Source organism: Pholcus phalangioides, unplaced genomic scaffold (genome assembly GCF_987345545.1).
Source record: "Pholcus phalangioides strain wild (caught in Gottingen) unplaced genomic scaffold, Ppha-v1.0 ptg000009l_1, whole genome shotgun sequence".
NCBI lineage: Eukaryota > Metazoa > Arthropoda > Arachnida > Araneae > Pholcidae > Pholcus > Pholcus phalangioides.
The window spans coordinates 30,450,102-30,473,045 of NW_028301602.1; the positions used below are offsets into that span (position 1 = coordinate 30,450,102).

The 22,944-nt window shown below is 34.7% G+C and overlaps 1 protein-coding gene and 10 non-coding genes across 11 annotated transcripts; 10 read left to right on the top strand and 1 right to left on the bottom strand.

Annotated features, from left to right (window-relative positions):
- Positions 1–10,975: 10,975 nt before the first annotated feature.
- On the bottom strand, positions 10,976–16,936 carry LOC149082682 (uncharacterized). Its single transcript, XM_089236895.1, has 6 exons — positions 16,727–16,936; positions 14,232–14,293; positions 12,344–12,436; positions 11,761–11,790; positions 11,290–11,316; positions 10,976–11,135 (listed from the first exon to the last, which is right to left on the bottom strand). The coding sequence occupies exons 1-6, from the start codon at positions 16,851–16,853 to the stop codon at positions 11,118–11,120; spliced, it is 357 nt and encodes a 118-aa protein (XP_089093021.1). The 5' UTR covers positions 16,854–16,936; the 3' UTR covers positions 10,976–11,117.
- A 2,678-nt stretch (positions 16,937–19,614) lies between these two features.
- On the top strand, positions 19,615–19,688 carry TRNAT-AGU (transfer RNA threonine (anticodon AGU)). The gene has a single exon. It is a non-coding gene; the product is annotated as a tRNA-Thr (tRNA).
- Positions 19,689–19,969: 281 nt separating this feature from the next.
- On the top strand, positions 19,970–20,043 carry TRNAT-UGU (transfer RNA threonine (anticodon UGU)). The gene has a single exon. It is a non-coding gene; the product is annotated as a tRNA-Thr (tRNA).
- A 279-nt stretch (positions 20,044–20,322) lies between these two features.
- Positions 20,323–20,396, top strand: TRNAT-AGU (transfer RNA threonine (anticodon AGU)). Its single transcript has one exon. It is a non-coding gene; the product is annotated as a tRNA-Thr (tRNA).
- Positions 20,397–20,676: 280 nt separating this feature from the next.
- On the top strand, positions 20,677–20,750 carry TRNAT-AGU (transfer RNA threonine (anticodon AGU)). The gene has a single exon. It is a non-coding gene; the product is annotated as a tRNA-Thr (tRNA).
- A 279-nt stretch (positions 20,751–21,029) lies between these two features.
- Positions 21,030–21,103, top strand: TRNAT-AGU (transfer RNA threonine (anticodon AGU)). The gene has a single exon. It is a non-coding gene; the product is annotated as a tRNA-Thr (tRNA).
- A 280-nt stretch (positions 21,104–21,383) lies between these two features.
- Positions 21,384–21,457, top strand: TRNAT-AGU (transfer RNA threonine (anticodon AGU)). Its single transcript has one exon. It is a non-coding gene; the product is annotated as a tRNA-Thr (tRNA).
- A 279-nt stretch (positions 21,458–21,736) lies between these two features.
- Positions 21,737–21,810, top strand: TRNAT-AGU (transfer RNA threonine (anticodon AGU)). Its single transcript has one exon. It is a non-coding gene; the product is annotated as a tRNA-Thr (tRNA).
- A 279-nt stretch (positions 21,811–22,089) lies between these two features.
- On the top strand, positions 22,090–22,163 carry TRNAT-AGU (transfer RNA threonine (anticodon AGU)). The gene has a single exon. It is a non-coding gene; the product is annotated as a tRNA-Thr (tRNA).
- A 279-nt stretch (positions 22,164–22,442) lies between these two features.
- TRNAT-AGU (transfer RNA threonine (anticodon AGU)) lies at positions 22,443–22,516 on the top strand. Its single transcript has one exon. It is a non-coding gene; the product is annotated as a tRNA-Thr (tRNA).
- A 279-nt stretch (positions 22,517–22,795) lies between these two features.
- Positions 22,796–22,869, top strand: TRNAT-AGU (transfer RNA threonine (anticodon AGU)). The gene has a single exon. It is a non-coding gene; the product is annotated as a tRNA-Thr (tRNA).
- Positions 22,870–22,944: the final 75 nt, after the last annotated feature.

The following is a 22,944-nucleotide window of genomic DNA, read 5'->3' on the forward strand; positions in this document are numbered from 1 at the left end:
TTGTTTGCACATGTAGATACGTTTGAAAAAGCAAATATTACAAGTCTGATAATGGTTTTTATATGTTTTTTATCTTCTTGAAACTTATTTTAACTTAATTTTCATTGCAAAATGTGTGCATTGCATCTACAACGTATGGGTAAAAATTATTTACTGATTTAATGAAGAGAAGAAAGGTTACAAATTTTTTTCATATTTATCAAACTGCATTTTTATTAGGGGTTTATACATAATCGCAGGCAAAAGTGATAAATGTAGTGAAATTTAATCAAACGTTATTTATATCAAGACATTTGGTTATTATAACCACCGTTATTCACTTTTACAGTAACAAACACATTTTAACGTGAAAGTCATATAAACGAGGATCAACTGTATATCATAACCCCCCATCGCCAGACAAAGTTTTTGATCCCATGGGTGTCCGTTTTCGACTGTTCTACTGTATATCATGATAGATAATTTTCCAAGTATAACCGAGTGTACTTCAAAATGATTAACGGTCTATGCAGTAAGCCAGATTTTTCAATTCGCTTACGACATGTATATCATATTAAATTTGAATCGAAATTTAAGGAATGTTCATTTAGTGAAAGATATATCTTTAATATATAAATTTTGAATTTAGTTCACTACATTTATCACTTTTGCCTGCGATTATGCATAAACCCCTAATAAAAATGCAGTTTTGATAAATATGAAAAAAATTTGTAACCTTTCTTCTCTTCATTAAATATCATTACCATGAAAGATTTACGCTGTCATATGCTGAATCAGTTTTTCATGGCATTAAAACATTTTATAAGAGAAAAGATGGAGGAATTTCCATGAAAAATATTCCGGGTGTCCTTTAAATTCGTAAATAGTTAAAAAAATTCCTGAAAATTGAATTAGTGTATTTGAATAGAGTTTGCAAACAAGTGATTCTCACGAAGTGGAATTTTTTTTTTGTAGAGAAAAAAATTAGTTCAAACTTTTGTCGATAAAGGACGCCAAACGGAAACAAATCACTGGAAACATGTAAACCAGAGTCCTACAAAATGCAGGTTGTACGATAACAGCTCATTTCTATATATTACTGTTACTTGCGCTTACACAAGGTTTCATTGTGATGTTAACATTAGTTGAGATAAAGCATTGTTGGAGAAGTAGTTCTACCTCATCCACGAATCGCCGGCTTCCTTTTTGTCTTTTCATTCAAACCGAGCACAAGTCCGTTCTATCGCGATTTGCAACTCACTACCGAGTGAGTTGCGTCGGATGTCTGTGTGTGTGTGCACAATCTGAGTGCTTATATAGTGATGTGTCTCATTCTTCAATGCTTTCTTTCTTTCAAACCGAGCGCAACTCAGGTCTATGACAATCTATGCGCGATTTACCACCTAGTGAGTTGTGCCGGAAGTGTAACTGTGTGTGCGCCTAACAGTCTGAGCGCGTATGTAGTGGTGTGTTTGATTTTTCAGTGCTGCCATCTATATTTCAGAAATGAAGTGGGTGATGTGTTATGATTGAATATTTATAGCATTGTAGGCCTGTTGCTCAATGTGGCGAGGATTTTTCAAACTCGAACTTACGGGACACCTTGCATTTATAATTCATGATAAACTTATATTTTTTTCTTCGAAATTTATAATTTTGAATAAATTTCGATTTATTTTAATTATTTCAATTTTATTCTACACAAGAAAAATTATGGAAAAATTTATATAAAAAATTGTTTTCTTAAATTATAAATCTTATTTTATTTATTTAATATGATTATTTCCTAAAGAATGATATTAATCTTAGATAACTTCTGAAAGTTTTTCTTATCAGCAGTATTGAAAAAAAAAAATTCTAATATTTCTTCTATTACAACAAAAGATGTCCTTCATGAAAAAAAAAGTTCGATATTTGTAAAGAAATAGATTGTGAACTTGTTGTCTGTGAAGAATAATGAACATTTCCCCAAAATATTAAAAAAAAACGGAATGGGGGATTATAAAAGAAAAATTCGATTGAATGTTCTTTGAAAATACTCATCAATAAAAGAAGTTTCTAGAAAACTAGTTATACAAGATTTTCTGGGAAAAGATAAAGAAAAAAAAAAACTATTTTGAAAAATGTTTCCAAGATTTACAAAAAGAAAAGGTAAACAAAAAAAATTTTAATTAGAAATTCGTAGAAATGTCATGAATAAGAAAATTCACAAATTTTTATCGATTACGTCATTTATGTGTGTGTTCCTTTTTTGTTTTCTCCCTCTTTGTACCAATAATATATTAGGCATTGAAAGGATTTTAATTTTTCTGTGCAATAAATCAATTTATAATTCATTGCAATGGAACGCAGTTGTTATTGCGCGATTTTCAGTTACATTCTAGAAATTTGTTTGTATTTTCATCTCTTACGTCATAGAATCATTAGCATTAGTGATTAACCCTTTTATTACTGATTAAAATTGAAATATTTTCAATTTTCAATTAATTGGATAGGTAATGTAAAAGGGGAATTTTAATATTGGAAACGAATATTTAACATGAAATACAACTTTTTTCTTTGAATATTGAGAATCGGGCTACAATGTTAACTTCTAATACTTTTCTTGGAAGTTGGAGACGAAATAAAGATTTCGATGTCAAAAGGTATACACGTCTGTGTATGAAGGATAAAACTATCACGATAAATTTAAAATTTTTATTCTTCTATCAAAACCTTCTTTTGTCGATGGTTCACGAACTGATGTTTATAATTGGGAATAGACTTGCCGCAAAGCCTATTCGAAAGTTTAATGCATTTATAAGTACCAAATTGAAATCGTTAAGTGAAATTTCATGCCTTTTATTTCCCGTACTTTCCGTTTGTTTTCGATATTGTTCTTTTTATCATCGTTGCGTTACAAGCGATGCAATATACTGCGAAGCCAAAACTCATATTAGGTTGAAATAAAATATTTTGCTGAGAAACTACGCATTTCTGCTACACGAATAACGTCAATTCAGAGACAACGCACTTGTGTCATATGTACAGAATTTGAAATCGAATAATTAATGACTCATTTGAAAAATTTTATCATTTATATCCAGCGTGCTGTACTTTTGGAAAGTGTGGGTCATTTTATTAGTTTCGAAGCGTGTCGTGGGCCATTTGAGTTTTCCGAAAATGTGCCGCAGGTAATTTAAATGATTTACATATGCGCTGTGAGTGACTTAAATGATCTCGAAATGTGCAAAGAGCCACTAAAATGATCTTTGAAAATGCCGCGGGCCGCTTATGTGATCTGTGAGTCACTCAAGGAATCTGGAAGCACGTCGCGGATCACTCGATTGATATGGAAATGTGCCGCCAGCCACTTAAGTAATTTGTACCACGAGCTACTTGAACTGGTGTATCTCTCAGGATCGCAACTAGGGAGGAGCGAGTTTGGTGCCGCAGGTGCTGGATCAGATGGGGTGCTCTTTAACCGTTTTTTCTACATTACACTGGGGCGAAAAAATGCGTGTTTGCCCCGACTGTAAAAGTATCTAATTTCCGTCCTTGTACCGCGGGTAACTTAACTGATTTAGAAAAAAAATGTGCTTTAGGTCACTGAAGTGATTCGGAAATGCGATTGGGGTCGCTTGAGCAATCCTTGTATGTGCCTTTGGCAACTTAAATGGCATGGAAATGTACCGCGAACCACTAAAGTAGTCTGCAAATGTGTAACAGGCAACTTAACTGATTTGATAATCTTTCGTTGACTACTTCGATTGTTTGATTATTATTCGTGGGCCACAGCAGAGGCTTACGAGGGTCACATTTGGCCCGCATATCATGCGTTGAGCATTTATGATTTAAATGTTCAAAGTAACTCCGAGAATGAAACATGTTGAACTTCGCATGAATTTAAAACGTTCAATTACGATAAAATGTTAGATAATAATATGAATCTCTTATTGTCACTAAATCACATTTGATCATTTTGGTCCACTATATTCATTTTATTCACATGAAGGCGAATGAAACTACATACTTCACCTTACACCAACTCCGGTCATATCGCCTTTCGGCAATTTACTACGGATGAAGTTGGGTAGGAGATTAAAGTGTCATCTATGGGTGCTCACTTTAGGTTTGTTGAGGAAATTTTTTTTTTATCTATGTTCTTCCCCTGGATCGAACCCACGGACCTTGACAGAGACCTTCATAGTAGAAGACGAGCATCTTACCACCGTGCCACTCGGGCATAGAGCCCACCGCCGTGCCTCTTCGGCCGACTGCCAATACGAGACAGACTCGCAACCAATTCCAAAATAGCTCTCCTTTCATGTCTGCACCGAGAGGTCGGTACATCAACTATCATTACAACCATACATACACTTCTTAAACATTCCTCTGGGGAGTTTCTAACGAATCGGGACATGCCGGAGTTGTGCCATTCTAAGTATGTGACTAGCCTAAACGTATTTGGTGCATCGAGTGTTGATCTGTTACCATATACGTGCTGCTACAAAAGTTTTGAAATACAGCTCTTTAATCCCAAATCTGGCATTATAATTATAATGTGTTTTTCTACTTGTGTTGTAAAAACATGTGAAGAAGAAAATGTGCAGGAAAAATTCAATATACATTTAATGGGGGGGAGTTACGCTGTTTTAAAAATTTCGGACATGGAACAATGAGTGTATTCATTTAAAAGGTTTTATCTACTGAAAAGGTTCAACACGTTATTTGACACACTGCTAAATACTGGTTTTGTTTGCAAATATCTTTCAGTGGTTGTAGGGTGGATTTTGGGGTTCTAATCCCAAATCTGGCATTAGTTTTGTCGAATTGGCTCTATTTTTTGTGATAAAGTGAAAGTTTGATTCCGATGGAAATACATAAGCAGCATACAAATCACAATGAAATTGTGCGTTATAAATAAATACAGTAAATCATTAGCAAATATATTTCAGTGATATAACGGTGGTTTGGGGCTCTGATTCCAAATCTCATCGGTTTTGCCAGATCGGCTCTAGTTTTTGAGATAAAGGGTAAATTATGTTTCAATAGTGATACATAAGCTACATACAACTCACATTCGAAGTGTGTGAAATGAAAATCAATAATTAAAAGTTAGTATCAATAAATAAAGACCACTGATTCCTGATTATGATATAAATGCAATAATATAATGAATGAAATAGGGAAATAAATGTAAAAATTCTACGCAAAAGTTAGTGGCTATATTGAAATGTTGGGAGCATGCATTATTGCAAAAACTAGAGCCGATTTGGCGAAATTCACCAACACCAGTTCTGAAATTAGTAGCCATTATATAGCCAAAAACCGTTAAAATTTCCTTGGACACACGGATTTTCTTTTTTTTTTTTGTTCAGCAGTGTAATAGTTAATATACAAAATGGTTAGAGAAAAAGTATTCTGCTAATCTGGAAGCATTCGGATTTGTCCGCTATCCACTTACAGAGTTACAATTGTATTACCTCTGGTCAGGCAAAATATATCTCATGAACTACTACTACTTAACCGTACATGCACCTCGTGCATATTCCTCTACGGAATTTCTAACGAATCGGTACATATCGGAATGCGTGTTTTGAGTGTGTGATCCCAACATATTTATGTTGTCGAGTTGCGCTTATTTCGTGTTCATGCTGCCATCTGTTTTCCATTTTCTGAAGTAAAGATGGAAATGCTTGGATTTTCATGCCATGTCGGTATCGTGTTTCAGGTGTACTTGCTCTCTCCGGAGAGACCTTTTCAAATGGAAGACCGGCTATCTCATGAACTGAGTCCACCTATAACTCTAAATTAATTAATATAATTATTATACAATAGAATTTGATGGAATAGCATTATAATTAATAGAATTTGCAATTCTTCCACGGGCCTGAAAGTAATATTCTGAACACATTCATAAAAACTGAGCTTTCCGTTTGTAACTCAGTGTTTTGTTTCATAAAAATAATTTTGAGTGATTCAAAATTCAACGTACAAACATTTAGGGAAGGTGGAAAACACAAAAAGGCAAAACAGATTCACATAGGAATGTACCACATCCTTTTTTTTTGTGCATAACTGCGGATCGTAAGAACTTTAAGCACTTGTGAAACTTAATGTATTTATATACTGTCCTCGTGTAAAAGTATCGCTAAATAAAGAGTTTTGTCACCCAATTATTGGTTTTTGCCATTTCTGCATCTTCGTTTATCCTCCAGCTGATCGGGTTGGGGTTTCCTGCCATACATTCCTAATATGATTCTGTTCTGTTTTTGTGTTTTCTACCTCCCCTAAAAGTTTGCACGTCGAGTTTTGAATCACATTGTATAGAAATTCAAAACAAAAAGAAAATCGCTATTTATAAACACCTCATTTATATTTGAAAACATACTTCAGATCCGCATATCTCTTTTTCTAGAATACGACAGAGAATGCATTTTTTAGAGGACCAAAATAAAGCAATGTAAAAATTGAAAAAAAATATTTATTCCCATTTTAAAACAATTTTATTTAAAAGTATTTACAAATTATTTATTTCCCTCTTGAATGGTAATATCTATGTATTTCATCCCGAATCGATTTCAAAACTTATAATTTTCTCAAACCACCAACAAATAGGATTTTTAGAATGATTAAATTAAAAATTGAGTGTTAAATTATAGATAAACAATGTGTCGTGTCATGCTATCAACTCATTTATAAGTAAATTTAACTTTATTATTCATTTTGTAAGTATACTCGTAGAATAAAAAAAACGATTATCAAAATACTATAACGATAATAATACAGAATATAAAGAAAACAAAATCATTTCAAATCTAACGAGTATAATGTTAGTCACGTTTTGATCGAAAAAATAATTCACAATTCTTAGCATTAAACCATCTCCTAATAAAATAAAGGAATAAATGATATTGAAGGGTTATTTATTTTATTTACGCCTAAATGCACGTAAATTTCGGGTAAAACGTCGTGGTAGTGTTAATGTGTTGATCGAAATTTCTTCTCCATGAAGAGATAAATAAATTTCTTCACGAAGAAAATTCTTCATTACGACTCCTCCTTCACTTTAGTTCGTTGATTGATTTCCACTTAGCGCTCCCCTTTTTATACTTTTTTCTAAGGGAGAAAAAAAATTTCTTCGGAAGTTCCATCTTGTTTCTTAATGTAAGACGTTAATCGATGTCAGGTGATTTGTTCCTTACACACACGTAATGTTGGGGAAAGAAAAATCCCTGAAAAAGACATTTTTTTTTTACTTTCACGGAAAGATAAAAAATCGTCTTTAACATTTGATGTCTCTGAAATGGCTCACTTTCCTATATTTAGAGACTCTTAGACGAAGTAAAAACAAAATTTGTGAAAATTTTCTTCGCTGATGTCTCTTTCCTCTGTCTCAGTTTTTGTTTAAGATCTAAAAGGAATGTAGTGATAAAAAAAAAAAAAACTGTGTTTTAAATAGTTTATTAATAATTATAAGTGAAAAATGTATGATATGAAAGCGATGAAAAATGGCCATAAATCATATTGGAAAATGCTCGAGACTTAAAAATTCACATAAATGAATCATCTGTCTAATTTGATATTTTCCACTACCAATAACAGCGTAATCTACACCAATGGTTCTAGTAGTAAACAAATTCTGATATACACAGGGTCGATACTATCGACTGCTCCATAATTACATACGTGATTCCTTGTGAGAAACTAATACAGAGAAATGTTTTCTAAACGGATCTGACGAATATCAAGGAAGTTATACCGTTGTTATACCGGCAGAAAAATCATCCCCATAAAAAATATGGATGCCAAATGTCACCAAAAAATACCGGATATAAAAGCATATATCAGCAAAAAAAAATTATTAATTATATATAATGAATTAAAATCCAGAGGCAAATTAAAGAAAACGAAGAAAATACCACAGTAATACCATTTCGACATACAATAAACACGACCAAAAATAAATACATAAATGAAATAACAGTTTTGGCTGAGGTTTGAAGAGGATGAGAAAATCTTCGGTTGGAAAATGTTTTAGAGTATTAAAAATCAGTTCGCTCATATCAAATATCGCAGAGAAGCAGGAGCCGTTCAGGGGATTCAACGCAAAAAGAATTCAAATTTAATTGAGCAATTTCAGATTTTAAGTAAATATTTTCGAAAATATTCGTGAATTCATACATTTATGAGTATTTCAAGTATTGTGTATGCTGAAGCATTATTCCTCTTCAATGCCCTAAGGTAGAAAATAATAATAAACGTAATTCGAACATTCTTCGAAAACCATTATAGGGTTTTCAATTTGAACAATGTTTAAAAAGCTTATTTTATCTCATCAACTATTTTTCCCTTTTGATAAATTCTCAAAGGCGATAAACGTTGCGTTGCTATAAGTTCATGGTGCAAATAGAAGATAGCTTCTTCTGTTTAAGACGGTATTGTTATGAGAAAAAAAGGCGTATTGTTGCTCTACATTTGCATTTCCATATATAATACTACTATTTTAACTAATTGTCGCTATTCTTAAATCTGAATTGAATATAGTTTGCATTACTTTATATAGAACAGTAATTTGAATATTCTAAATTGCTCTGTATATTTAAACTTGTATTCAAGAGAAAAATCAAAGATTATACATACTTGCCCACCTAAGAGTAAGAACCTATCATTTATTTCCGAATTTATTCTCGAGAAAAGCTGTTGCCCCTCTCAATTTTATCTTTTTATTCTTCTGAAACTTATGCATATTCTTAATACTCTCTCCATAGAAGTCTTTTCATTCATTCATTGTGTGTGTTTATTCCTCTAAGAGAGGAAAAAAAGAGCACCATAACCACCACAGAGAATTCTTTGTGAATCCAGAAAGCTAATTATTCAGATGAGTTGAAATAGTGAAAGCAGTAAATACACTTCGGCAATTCTCTCCTCATTCTTTTTGTACCCGGTATCTATAGGCATTTATGTGTTGGTGTTGATGGTGGAAAAGGGTACGTGTGGCAAATCCGTCTCCTCTCTTTCAACTCTGGTTGTTTTTGCTTTTACCCCTGGAGTCGACAGAGGTATAGTGTTTGCTTTCTCTAAACTAAATAATAGAGTTTCTCAACCACTATTCACGGCAAAGTGACAGCATTCAGAGCCGTAACTTAATAAGTGAAGGGCCGAAATTAAATCAATGGCGCACGCATACACGCGGAGGAGTAGAGTGAAGAAGAAAGACAAAAGAAAACGAATCGGAAAGGGAAGTGAAAGAATTGAATGCATCAAGCTAAGAGATTTCTTACATTACTTTTCGGAACCTGAAGCATTTTTACTTTCATCGGGCATTTATGGTTATTGGTTATCATAAATGCAATTTAGTATAGTCAATGTTTATCATTATATAGTAATACAACTGCATTTTAAGCGAATTCATGTCGTGATGTTTATCATGAGTATATATAGGGTTTTCAAAAATCATGCAAATCATAGTTTGTGAATGTTTTTTTTAATGAATATGAACTATACAACATAAAATAACAGATTAAACTTATGAATTGAAACATTACCTTTAGTAAAAGTTATACCGAGTAAAAGTCTACGAGAATTAATGTTTGATATTGCATTGATGATGTTGATCTGGAGTTCTTCAGTGGGATGTGGATTATTGCAGTACGCTATATTTTTAAGATTGGACAAAATTTCGGTATTCGTTCACTAAAAACCCTCATATTGTTCATAAATAATGTTATATATGTGTAATATATAATGTGTAATGTTATAATGTTATAATGTTTCATATTGTTCATAATATTGTTCATATTGCCCTTACATGATTGATAAAAAATTGTTTCTGGTGTGGTATACTACACCGTCACATTGTGGGTGCTATTTTTTCGATTCCACTGTTGATGCCAGAGTCTGTGCACAGACATTATTACTCAGTTCATTTCACTGATGAACAGCAATGAATGGTACTCCTGGTTTCAACAGGGCAATGCCACATGCCACACGTCACAAGGAAGCATACGTTTTGACTGAATTTTTTATTTTGTCGATGTTGTCATTACGCGTGAACACAAGGCAACCTCTTTCACCAGGACATTTTTTTTTGGGGTTATCTAAAAAATGTGGCATACTGTGATAATCCACATACGATTTATGAACTCGAGACTAACATCACTAATGCAATATCAGACGTTAATTCTCGGAAACTTCGTAAAATCTCGAGCAATTTGGTAAAACGAATGTGCCCATGTATCCGTGAAAAAGACCAGCATTTTCAACATTTGTTGCAAGTTCTAAGTTTTTTTTTTAAACTTTTATTAAATATAATGCTTCACTTCATAAGTTTAATCTGTTATTTTTTTGTTAAATAGTCACATTCTTAAAAAAAATAGCAACCATAAATTATGATGTACGCAAATTTTGAGACACCCTGTAAATCAACATTTTTGAATTAATCTATACAGTGATGTTTATCATGAGTATATAGCCGAAGCTAAATTTTGAAATGGATTCATCAGAAATAGCTCATCGAAAGAAATATGTGCTCCGGATGATTTTGAGGAAACTTATAGAGGATGCATTCCTTCAATACTTTCAAGTATCGTTTACTAAAAATTCCGTCGTCGAAAGAATTAGGCATCTCAATATAATTTGAATAATGTGTACGGTATTAATCTTTTTAAAAATACTCTTGTATCTCCAGCACTCAAATAAATGGAGATGCAGAATCCGTTGAAACTAAATCTTTAGATAATTCTAGTTCTAGCAAAGTTTCATCCTATTAATCCAATTTTTAACTGTAGTACTGGAATTCGAAATCTAGAATCAACAAAATATGTTTTGAAATCCATCAATTAATACTTAAGAGATACGGATTCCGTATAAGTGACGAGTGTTTAACATCAATGAGAATAGTTAGAGCGATACTCAATGAATTCACTACTTGAATTTAATAACTTAATGCAAATTTTGTGAAAGAGTTGTTGATGGTTGTATTGCAGGCATGGAATTAAAAGATCAGTGCAAGTCATCGAACAAATTGGATTTAATATAATTTTTTGATATTACAGTTCGGTATGATTCATCAATACTCCTTATTCTACCGAGAGAATAAAACTTTTTATAACAGATTTGATGAATCTTCGATATTATAAGGAATCCTATTCTCTCTAATCTCCTAAGCATGACTGTAAAGAAAAATTCGAGAATTAGAAAATTAATGAATTCAATAGAAAATAAGAGTAAACTTAAGAGTAAACCACTAAGTGTACTTACAGGCTTCTTGAAATCAATAAAATTATTATTGATATTTTATAAATAGATATTTTTTTGTATACTTACGCTGATGAGTTCCAATTCTTCACACGGCTGAAAACACAATGAATTCGGATTTAAAATTGAAATTTTATCATTTGAAAAATGGACAAAGTTTACCGTGAAGAATTACAAAAAATAATGAATATTGGATAAATCTGCATAAGAAATTAGGGAAACAACAATAAAAGAAAACTGTTATATTGGAATTTTGTTGAATTGTTTTTCTAGTATTACATATGTAATACTTAGAAAAATAGCGATAGTACAAAAACTATTGCAGCAGGAATTACAAAAAATTATCATGAAAAATAACAAAAATGTATAAAATATAACGATATTCAGAAATTTCCATAAAAATTACAAAAATATAAAAATATTGAAAAATTTCATACAAAAATAAAACCGAAAAATTGGTACAAAAAATTAAGAAAATAACAATACTGAAAAATAATAATCTCTTCAGCAGGACTTTGAAGAACTGAATTAAATAAATACCTTGTAAGAGTCTCCCATGATCTGCATCGCCTGTAGGAAGAAGTAAAAATTTGGTAAACCATTGGAAACTTCTAAAACCACTAAGTGTACTTACAGGCTTCTTGAAATCAAACCAAAAAAAAAAACCCACTGATAATACGAATTTCTCGAGAAGTAAACTTGGTATAATTTGAATAATTAACGAAAATTCCACTCAATATTAATTAACCTTAGGAAATTGAGAAATTTTGGTGAACTTCGTTCATCATTAGAGGATGAGAGAGAAACTCCGTTTTTTCCCCTCGAATTTGTTCCTATGCGTATAACGTTTCTAATCAATGTACGTTAGCTCGTTCCATACTTCGGATCCGAGTTATTCTGACGAGAGTTTCAGATTTTTGTTTATAAACAAGATTGTCTTAATTAGATGGAGGCTTTCCGTACAATTAACGAATCTTTCGGAAACTTCATTTTTAGTGTATCCGAACTTGATAACTTTCTCTTGTGAACATTTCACTTATACAATAGCTGAGCCTATTTTTGATACTTGCTGGCTTTATAGACGGGAATTATATTAGTGCTGCTTAATTATTCCATTACTCACCTTTACAAAAAGAGATCCGTCTGCACAAGGCTTATCCCAATCAACGTTGTTCGTCGAGCTTCCTCCGGTTGCTTCCAGAAGAGCATTTCTAGCCTAAATTGATAAGAATAAACACGAAATGAAGGTTAACACACGAAGCAACAAAATATATCTGTGACGTAGATGTGATAAGTCGGCTATTATACATAATAACTGGTTATTATGTATACTTATCAAACATCTTGGTAAGTTTGATAAATTTATCACTTTTACCGGCGAATATGAAGAATATTCAAGCGTTGTTGGTAAATTTGAGAAACACGTGATATTTATCGCCTTCATCTGTGATTACTCTAGTGTAATTGGTGAATTTGATAAATATGAAATATATATATATATATATGAGTCTATGTGTGCGATGATATAGGCGAACCCCTGATATAATAATAACAAATTTTACCATCGGGCCCCGATATAATGATACAATGCATGTATGAATTATGATGTATTGTATGATATATCATATAGTACGATTCACCATGTTTGCCAATGACACGGCGCTAAGATATTATGCGTAATCGCCGATAAAAGTGATTAATGTAGGAATATTTATTAAATTTACCAACGACGCTTGGGTGTTATGCATAATTTCCGGTAAAAGTGATAAATTTATCAAGCTTACCAAGACGATTGGTAAGTAAGCATAATAATTTAGGGAATTTTGCCAAATTAGTATAGTCGATGCCAAAATCTAATTCTAATTATTTAAGTTAAAAGTGAGAGAAATTATATAATTTCATATAATAAATAATTCGAAGCTTAGTTACACAAAATACGAAAGACGTTAATCATTTTCTTCAAAAACATTATACAGCACTTTATTAAAGATTATGGACTCCTTTAATTTAAAAATAAATTAATAGTCATCATGGAGATGCTAGAGTAATTTAATAAATTATTAAAAATTACATTTCACATCGATAAGATATAATATTATGATATAGCTTTTAAACCAGATACAGCAGAGAATATTTTCTTTAAAAGGCGCATTTTCAATCTCTTATCTAATGATGGCGTTTCGGCTGCTGATCTAATGCCACGAAAGTCTCTACAGATAATTTTGAGCCACTCTTCTTTGAAAAATATGCTTTTGATCTTTGTATCATGCATTAGTACGAATGATCATTTCTTAGTATGGGTCCCATTATGCAAAATCGAATGCTAAAATAGCTTTTTTCCAAGACCATAATAGAGAAAAGGCTTCTTTATTTCTCACATTCCTATAATTATTTTCATTGAATATTTTGCTAATGTATTACTTGGAATATATACTGGTATTGAACGTAAGAATAATATCGAAATAATGCCGTTTATAGGAAAACGGCTTCATTCCCCTAATTCACTCATGTTGAATAGTCATATTTCTCAAATTGGATTTCATAAAGTAATGAGCATGAGGGTGAATGAATATTTCACGGGAATTATTCCCTATATTCATAATGTGCTTGCTCATTATCTAGCGGAGATGATGATGAAGTGAAGATGTGTTGAAAATAGGAGTAAATAGGTCCTTTCGATGCTTTTAAGCTTGATTCTTGTGAGAGAAACTTCAAGATTTTGCATTATTTTTGGCTTCATCATCTATTACTAATGGTCATCTCTGATTATATGTCTGAGCCTTCGGTAATTTTACTGTGCAATACCGAATACAAAACTTTCAACTGCAGTAATGAATAAGAAGAATACTTTTTTAATGTACGGCATCGCTTGAAAACCGATAATAGGCCTATGCATCCAGGATTATATTTTCTTTTTTTGTATTTGTTAATTTAGTAGGAGTAAAATGAATCAATTTCATCTTAATGTAATAAAAATTATCTATTCGTTCTGATGGTATTTCTGAACTCACATTTTCTGACATGTGCGTGTTGGCGCATTCTCGGCTTTCCTGTTGAATACTTGGGTCTTCCGCTGCAATATAATAAAGAAACATTACACCCTAATGCATCAAATATCGTAATATTTAATATATACAGTCGAATCCAGTTATAATGGAATTCCAGGTTTTTGCACTATTGCTATATAAACTATGTGGAAGATTAGAAACGAGTTCGTTAAAACGAGATTTTCGCTATAACGGTATTCGTTAAAACGGGATTCGACTGTATAATGAATCACAGTACCTAAAATCAACAAAAGTACCTAACTTTTCCAAGAAGTTTTATTCATTACCGATTTCACAGATTCATAAAAAAATATCAGTTTATTTAAATGCGGGTTGTAATGCGGGGTGGGGAATTTAGGGGTATAGGAAAAATATTAGTTTGGATTTTCGTTGAAAGAGGACGCTGCACGTAACAAAACCACTGAAAATATACAAATGAGAGTTCTCTACAACAGTCTACGACTAACAGATGATTTCTGAGTTTTTCTGTTACTGGAGCTTACACAAGGTTTTAATTGTAATTTTGACATTGGTGGATGAAGCACTATTGGTGAAGTAGTCCCGAATCGCCATCTGAAGCTCTACAAACGTTTCGGATACAGAAGGGATTGAAGAAAATGTTGAGGTCGAATCACTCCTTCCAGAAGATAATGATTGGGATAGTTGGTTTCCCTGTCCTTGTATTGACAAAGATTTGTTTTCTTGCACTGAAAATAATACTCCTTCGTCGTTAGAATACCTTTTTCACAAACCACATTCAAATACGCCAATTCTTTTAATTTTTATGAGTTTTTAAACTATTTACAAATTTATTAGATACCCTGTATACCACGTGCGCTCATTTATTAACCGAATAACCAGCTCAAAATGAATTTTGAAATACGCACGAGAGAGAAGCATTTTCAGTGTTATTCGACGATGGCTTGTAGGCAATTGATTCTATGTTGGTTTGACTTCATCAAAGTGGAACTACAAGATGGAATCAAATTTTAATCCTGCGAGGTTTGAATTTTGCAAATGAAATTTTGTCAAACCTGCTGAAGAACTTCTAAAATAGTGAGAATTGGATAACATCATACAATAACCGTTGAAAGCGAACAAAGACACAGTATTTTCTGGTTGTAAACGTCGAAGAGGAAGTTGTTTTCCCTTTATGCTCGTAGACAGTAGAGTCTGGTCATGGAAGAACATCTCCACATCACTCTCTGGAAATACGATTTGCTTAATGTACACTAATACTAAGTGTAACTACTTTTTCTACACTAAATTTTTTCTAAAAATGAAGAGTACAACATATTAAACACTTGGTATCGGTGATTAAAACTTAACCACTTCGAGTACAAGGTTTTGGCAAGAAATTTGGATTATCTCTATTTGCAAATCAGCGATAAATCTGGTAACTTTGTCATAATCCAACCACACAATGGAAAAATGAAGGTGGGGGTATAAAAATTAAAATAGATAAGAGAATTTTTTTCTAGAATTCTCTTTTCACCCTCACCCTACGTGTTCTATTTTACTCTTACATGTATAGAAAGATACATTATATTTACGGATAAAAATCAGAAGGAAAAAGAGAGAAAGACAAAAATCAAGTGTTACTACATAAAGCTTCGCGATGGGGGAGAGAAAGAAAAAAAAAACAGAGAACTTAGCTTGAATTTATTCCGCTCGTATTAGGACATAATACAGTCAACGCTCGCTATAACGACCTACGTTCTGTCCAAATGCTTTCATAAAACGATTGCCATTCATGTTTTAATTCTACACACGACCCTTCCAATATATAACGTCCATTTTCGACGAGACGAAAGAGTTCGTTATACCGAACTTCGACTGTATTACGCCCCCGTGGTCTTAAACAGATTAACATTCACAGCGGAATTTACGAGATATCTCGCCTAATTTGATGCTTTGTATTTCGTCTTTAAGAGATCTTGCCTCCTAAAGACCCTCTTATTTCGACAATGACGAGCCTATAGGAGTGAATAATTTTTTTTTTGACACTTAAGCATATTTTCCATTTCCCCAGCCTCTTAGTTAAACTGCTACAGGAAGGAACCAGCTTTTATTAACATTTTGATGAAAGAAGGAAAGACACGGTTGAGTTATAAACTTTTCCCCTTGCGTTGTGAAAGAATATGCGTACGGTAAAAATAATACAAAAAGATAGATAATTTCTCTTCCTCGGTTTATTGTTCTTGGAATTTTGGGGAAAGCACTATCACCTGCAGAAAATGGGAAAAAATATTATAATTGGAAAAAAAAAGATGTGCCATTTTACATAAGATTTTGTTATTTCCATCGTGCGAGTTATAATGCGGCTCAGTGAAATTTACAAAACCGAGAAAAGCGTTAATGGGCTTTGCTCGACACTACACTTGACGACAAAACAGAATGACAAGAAAAATACTTACAGAAAACTACATAAAAAAGAAAAATATAATTTCTATACTTACAACAGATTTTGTTCTCGTTGAAAGCACGAAGTCTGGCAGTACATTTATCTTTGTCTTCACCATTGGCACACGATGCCATACCTAAGATGCAGCAAACTCCAATGGTAATAGCAGCCGAGAAATACATGTTGTATGTTGTTAGAGCGTCGAAATGAAGCAAATACAAGCGGTAAGAATAATGTAGTAATTCGGGAAACCGACGATAAGCCAATGGAAAATCCACGAGCTTTTATACAGGTTTCGCGATCTCAATAATTATTTATTTTTTTGAATAATAAATAAGCACGTTTACAATGGATGTAATAGAACGTGAGTTGAACAAACTGTTTTTTGGACACCGTACCCTGTTTACGGTACGTAATCTTTTGTTTTTTCATCACATTCAAGTAGGAAACTGTTATCTGGCTTATTAAAATTTGCGCGAAGACTTCCGCAGTCGTATTTCATGTTAGTACTGTTGGAGATAAATGGTAATAAAATATATGGGGAGGTTTCTTTTTTCCACTTGTATATTGTGATTTGTTTGCAAACATACAATTAGTTACTCATCGCACTATCTTCTATAATTAGAATGTTTTTTCCCGCATTCCATACAAAATGGATGCCTGCCTTACCCTGAAAATAACACTTTCTAAATGGGCTTGTGATGAAAATAAGGAAATGCAGTGAAACTATTCCAATGCTTTTCTGCGCACGGAATTTCTATATCTGTGCATAATTGTGCGTCCAAACACCAGTGGAATGAATTCAAGCAAGTTTTCTGTGTTTTCTTTCCTATCTCTTCACCATCACGAAGCTTTATAGTAACGGAAGTTGCTCTTTCTTTCCCGCTTTTCTTTCTATATTCCTGTGAATGATTTTTTTTTCCTACACGTATAATGCATCTTTCTCCTATACATGTAAAAGTGAAAGCAAAACGTAGAGCGAGGGTGTAAAAAGGACTCTCTCTTGCACTTTTTCCTCTTTTATATATATTGTATATACATTTCTTTCCCCCTTCATTCTTTTTCTAATGTGCTGTTAGGTTAGCCCAAGGTTACCTAATTACGTCAAATAGAGATATCCAAATTTCTTGCCACATGCTTGTACGTGAAGTGGTTAATACATAATGGTGAAACATACCAGTATCGTGACACATTGGGAAATCGTATTTTCACACTGGAAAATGATCTCACAGTCTTTGCGGTTAGCATCATTGAAACGAATCTTTTTGACTCGACTCGGTTTTAAAAAGTAACGATAATAAATTTTCACGAGTTGATGGTTAACGAATGATTTCTTATTGCTTTCCTTACGAGGGCGAGTGAATTCGTCCCAATCTAGTGGGAAAGAATATATTTGAGCTTCTTTTTTGTTGGTAAGCATCGTAGACAGAGAGGATGGGAAACATTTCTTTCTCATTTAATTAATTATGTGATCTTCTTTTCTTCTTGATTGAAGAAGAATAGGTTAGACATAAGACAGGTTATCGGCTATAAGTTAATAATCAACACCAAAAAGGTATCAAGAAAGGGTCTGGCTCGATACAAAACAATCAATATTACTAGTCTTTTTCCCACTTTTATTTCGTAGATATAAACGACGATAGCAGTTTTGAAAATTTATCATTGGAACCTAACCTACATATCTTACGAATTTGGTGCTAAATATCCATTAGAATTGAGGTTAAAAAGGTAAATATTCATTATATTATATATTCCCCATAAGCTAAATACCTATTTTTTTGTTGTGACATTACTGTTTCCCTTTTCATTCTCACCTGTTGTATGGACTAAGTGTTTGGGGCAGTGGCAGTGCGTTAGAACCTATCATCCAACCTAAAAGAAAATAATTCGATCACTAACTGACAATTACTCATCAACTCCGCCATTTTATCGTTAGCGGCAAAAAAATATACTCCCATTGCGGTATTTACACTTTTATAAATTGATTCTCCTACTTTTTTGCTAAGAAAAACAACACAATCTTCCCCTTAATTTATCAGGGACACATAAAAGATAGATACGAGCAGGGGCGTAGCCAGAAATTTCGTTCGGGGGGGGGGGACTAAAGTGATACAGCAATAGATTTTCCTATTTTTTTCGGTAGTTTTCTTACATTCCGGGGGCACCAGACCCCCCCCCCTCCTTGTGCCCGGGTATGCACACCCCTTACACCCTCGGTTCAGCCGCCCCTGCATGTCAGTGAAGCTGCATCGCGAACTGTTGTTTTCGCTCACTACCGAAATTACTTCAGTAAAGAGCAAATACAAACGTTAATAGCTCAGAAGTGGTTCTCGTGGCTTATATGGTTCAAACGCGTGGCTTCTAAACAGGGGATCATGATTACGAATCTCAAATACAAATACCACTCCACAACAGGCAAATTGCCCTTAAGAACATCATGGATCCCCGAGCCATTTTTTGGACGCCCTACCTACTACTGCTACACCACCACCACGCGGAACCCCCAACGAATCGGTACATGCGGGAATGTGCGTGTAGTGAAACCTGACGTGAAGTTTTTTGTTTCTCTGTAATGCTTGTTATGTGTAGTGCTGCCATCTGCCACCAGTTTTTTTTTCTAACTATGAGTGAAGTGTTATGATTGAATGATTTATCGTTGTAGGACTGTTGCTCTCTGTGGCGAGACTTTTTAACGGGGAGATCGGCTCGCATTTGCGCCTTGAAGTTGGGAACCGCAGAAAACCAATTTCAGCCGACCACCACTGTGGGGTTCGAACCCAGATCCTCGCATCGCGAGTCCGTCACTATAACCACTCGACCACCACAGCGGCAAATCGGTGTCTGTTTATATTCGCATGTCGGAATATCTGTGACGCAAACTGTTTTTTCCTATTGAAATCACTTCAACAATCAGCAAATATACACATATTGCGCTTGAGCGTTGGCGCCGTGGCTTAGTTGGTTAAAGCGCCTGTCTAGTAAACAGGAGATCATGGATTCGAATCCCGTCGGTGCCTGTTTAGTTTTCATGTCATTGCAACTGCATCGCAAACTGTTGTTTTCGCTCACTACTGAAACTACTTCAGTAAAGAGCAAATACGACCGTTAATAGCTCAGAAGTGGTTTTCTTGGCTTATTTGTTTCAAACGCGTGTCTTCCAAACAGGAGATCATGATTACGAATCTCATCGGTGTCTGTTTATATTCGCATGTCAGAACAGCTGTGACGCAAGCTGTTTTTTTTCCTATTGAAATTACTTCAACAATCAGCAAATATACACATATTGCGCTTGAACGTTGGCGCCGTGGCTTAGTTGGTTAAAGCGCCTGTCTTGTAAACAGGAGATCATGGGTTCGAATCCCGTCGGTGCCTGTTTAGTTTTCATGGCGTTGCAACGGCATCGCAAAGTCTTGTTTTCGCTCACTACCAAAACTACTTCAGTAAAGAGCAAATACGACCGTTAATAGCTCAGAAGTGGTTCTCTTGGCTTATTTGTTTCAAACGCGCGTCTTCCAAACAGGAGATCATGATTACGAATCTCATCGGTGTCTGTTTATATTCGCATGTCAGAACAGCTGTGACGCAAGCTGTTTTTTCCTATTGAAATTACTTCAACAATCAGCAAATATACACATATTGCGTTTGGTCGTTGGCGCCGTGGCTTAGTTGGTTAAAGCGCCTGTCTAGTAAACAGGAGATCATGGGTTCGAATCCCGTCGGTGCCTGTTTAGTTTTCATGGCATTGCAACGGCATCGCAAACTCTTGTTTTCGCTCACTACCAAAACTACTTCAGTAAAGAGCAAATACGACCGCTAATAGCTCAGAAGTGGTTTTCTTGGCTTATTTGTTTCAAACGCGTGTCTTCCAAACAGGAGATCATGATTACGAATCTCATAGGTGTCTGTTTATATTCGCATGTCAGAACAGCTGTGACGCAAGCTGTTTTTTCTTATGTGAAATTACTTCAACAATCAGCAAATATACACATATTGCGATTGGTCGTTGGCGCCGTGGCTTAGTTGGTTAAAGCGCCTGTCTAGTAAACAGGAGATCATGGGTTCGAATCCCGTCGGTGCCTGTTTAGTTTTCATGTCATTGCAACTGCATTGCAAACGGTTGTTTTCGCTCACTACCGAAATTACTTCAGTAAAAAGCAAATACGCCCATTAATAGCTCAGAAGTGGTTCTCGTGGCTTATTTGTTTCAAACGCGCGTCTTCCAAACAGGAGATCATGATTACGAATCTCATCGGTGTCTGTTTATATTCGCATGTCAGAACAGCTGTGAAGCAAGCTGTTTTTTCCTATTGAAATTACTTCAACAATCAGCAAATATACACATATTGCGTTTGGTCGTTGGCGCCGTGGCTTAGTTGGTTAAAGCGCCTGTCTAGTAAACAGGAGATCATGGGTTCGAATCCCGTCGGTGCCTGTTTAGTTTTCATGTCATTGCAACTGCATCGCAAACGGTTGTTTTCGCTCACTACCGAAATTACTTCAGTAAAAAGCAAATACGCCCATTAATAGCTCAGAAGTGGTTCTCGTGGCTTATTTGTTTCAAACGCGCGTCTTCCAAACAGGAGATCATGATTACGAATCTCATCGGTGTCTGTTTATATTCGCATGTCAGAACAGCTGTGAAGCAAGCTGTTTTTTCTTATGTGAAATTACTTCAACAATCAGCAAATATACACATATTGCGATTGGTCGTTGGCGCCGTGGCTTAGTTGGTTAAAGCGCCTGTCTAGTAAACAGGAGATCATGGGTTCGAATCCCGTCGGTGCCTGTTTAGTTTTCATGTCATTGCAACTGCATTGCAAACGGTTGTTTTCGCTCACTACCGAAATTACTTCAGTAAAAAGCAAATACGCCCATTAATAGCTCAGAAGTGGTTCTCGTGGCTTATTTGTTTCAAACGCGCGTCTTCCAAACAGGAGATCATGATTACGAATCTCATCGGTGTCTGTTTATATTCGCATGTCAGAACAGCTGTGAAGCAAGCTGTTTTTTCCTATTGAAATTACTTCAACAATCAGCAAATATACACATATTGCGTTTGGTCGTTGGCGCCGTGGCTTAGTTGGTTAAAGCGCCTGTCTAGTAAACAGGAGATCATGGGTTCGAATCCCGTCGGTGCCTGTTTAGTTTTCATGTGATTGCAACTGCATCGCAAACTGTTGTTTTCGCTCACTACTGAAACTACTTCAGTAAAGAGCAAATACGACCGTTAATAGCTCAGAAGTGGTTTTCTTGGCACATTTGGTTCAAACGCGTGTCTTCCAAACAGGAGATAATGGGTTCGAATCTCATCGGTGTCAGTTTATATTCGCATGTCAGAACAGCTGTGAGGCAAGCTGTTTTTTCCTATTGAAATTACTTCAACAATCAGCAAATATACACATATTGCGTTTGGTCGTTGGCGCCGTGGCTTAGTTGGTTAAAGAGCCTGTCTAGTAAACAGGAGATCATGGATTCGAATCCCGTCGGTGCCTGTTTAGTTTTCATGTCATTGCAACGGCATCGCAAACTGTTGTTTTCGCTCACTACCGAAACTACTTCAGTAAAGAGCAAATACGACCGTTAATAGCTCAGAAGTGGTTCACGTGGCTTATTTGTTTCAAACGCGTGTCTTCCAAACAGGAGATCATGATTACGAATCTCATCGGTATCTGTTTATATTCGCATGTCAGAACAGCTGTGACGCAAGCTGTTTTTTCCTATTGAAATTACTTCAACAATCAGCAAATATACACATATTACGCTTGATCGTTGGCGCCGTGGCTTAGTTGGTTAAAGCGCCTGTCTAGTAAACAGGAGATCATGGGTTCGTATCCCGTCGGTGCCTGTTTAGTTTTCATGGCATTGCAACGGCATCGCAAACTCTTGTTTTCGCTCACTACCGAAACTACTTCAGTAAAGAGCAAATACGACCGTTAATAGCTCAGAAGTGGTTTTCTTGGCTTATTTGTTTCAAACGCGTGTCTTCCAAACAGGAGATCATGATTACGAATCTCATCGGTGTCTGTTTATATTCGCATGTCAGAACAGCTGTGACGCAAGCTGTTTTTTCCTATTGAAATTACTTCAGCAATCAGCAAATATACACATATTGCGCTTGATCGTTGGCGCCGTTGCTTAGTTGGTTAAAGCGCCTGTCTAGTAAACAGGAGATCATGGGTTCGTATCCCGTCGGTGCCTGTTTAGTTTTCATGTCATTGCAACGGCATCGCAAACTGTTGTTTTCGCTCACTACCGAAACTACTTCAGTAAAGA

Coding starts and splice junctions, on each gene's coding strand:
- LOC149082682 (XM_089236895.1), bottom strand. CDS start 16,853: ATGTATTTCTCGGCTGCTATTACCATTGGAGTTTGCTGCATCTTAGGT. Junction 14,294..16,726: donor CAACGAGAACAAAATCTGTT/GTAAGTATAGAA, acceptor ATTATATTGCAG/CGGAAGACCCAAGTATTCAA. Junction 11,791..12,343: donor ACGGATCTCTTTTTGTAAAG/GTGAGTAATGGA, acceptor TTCTTCCTACAG/GCGATGCAGATCATGGGAGA.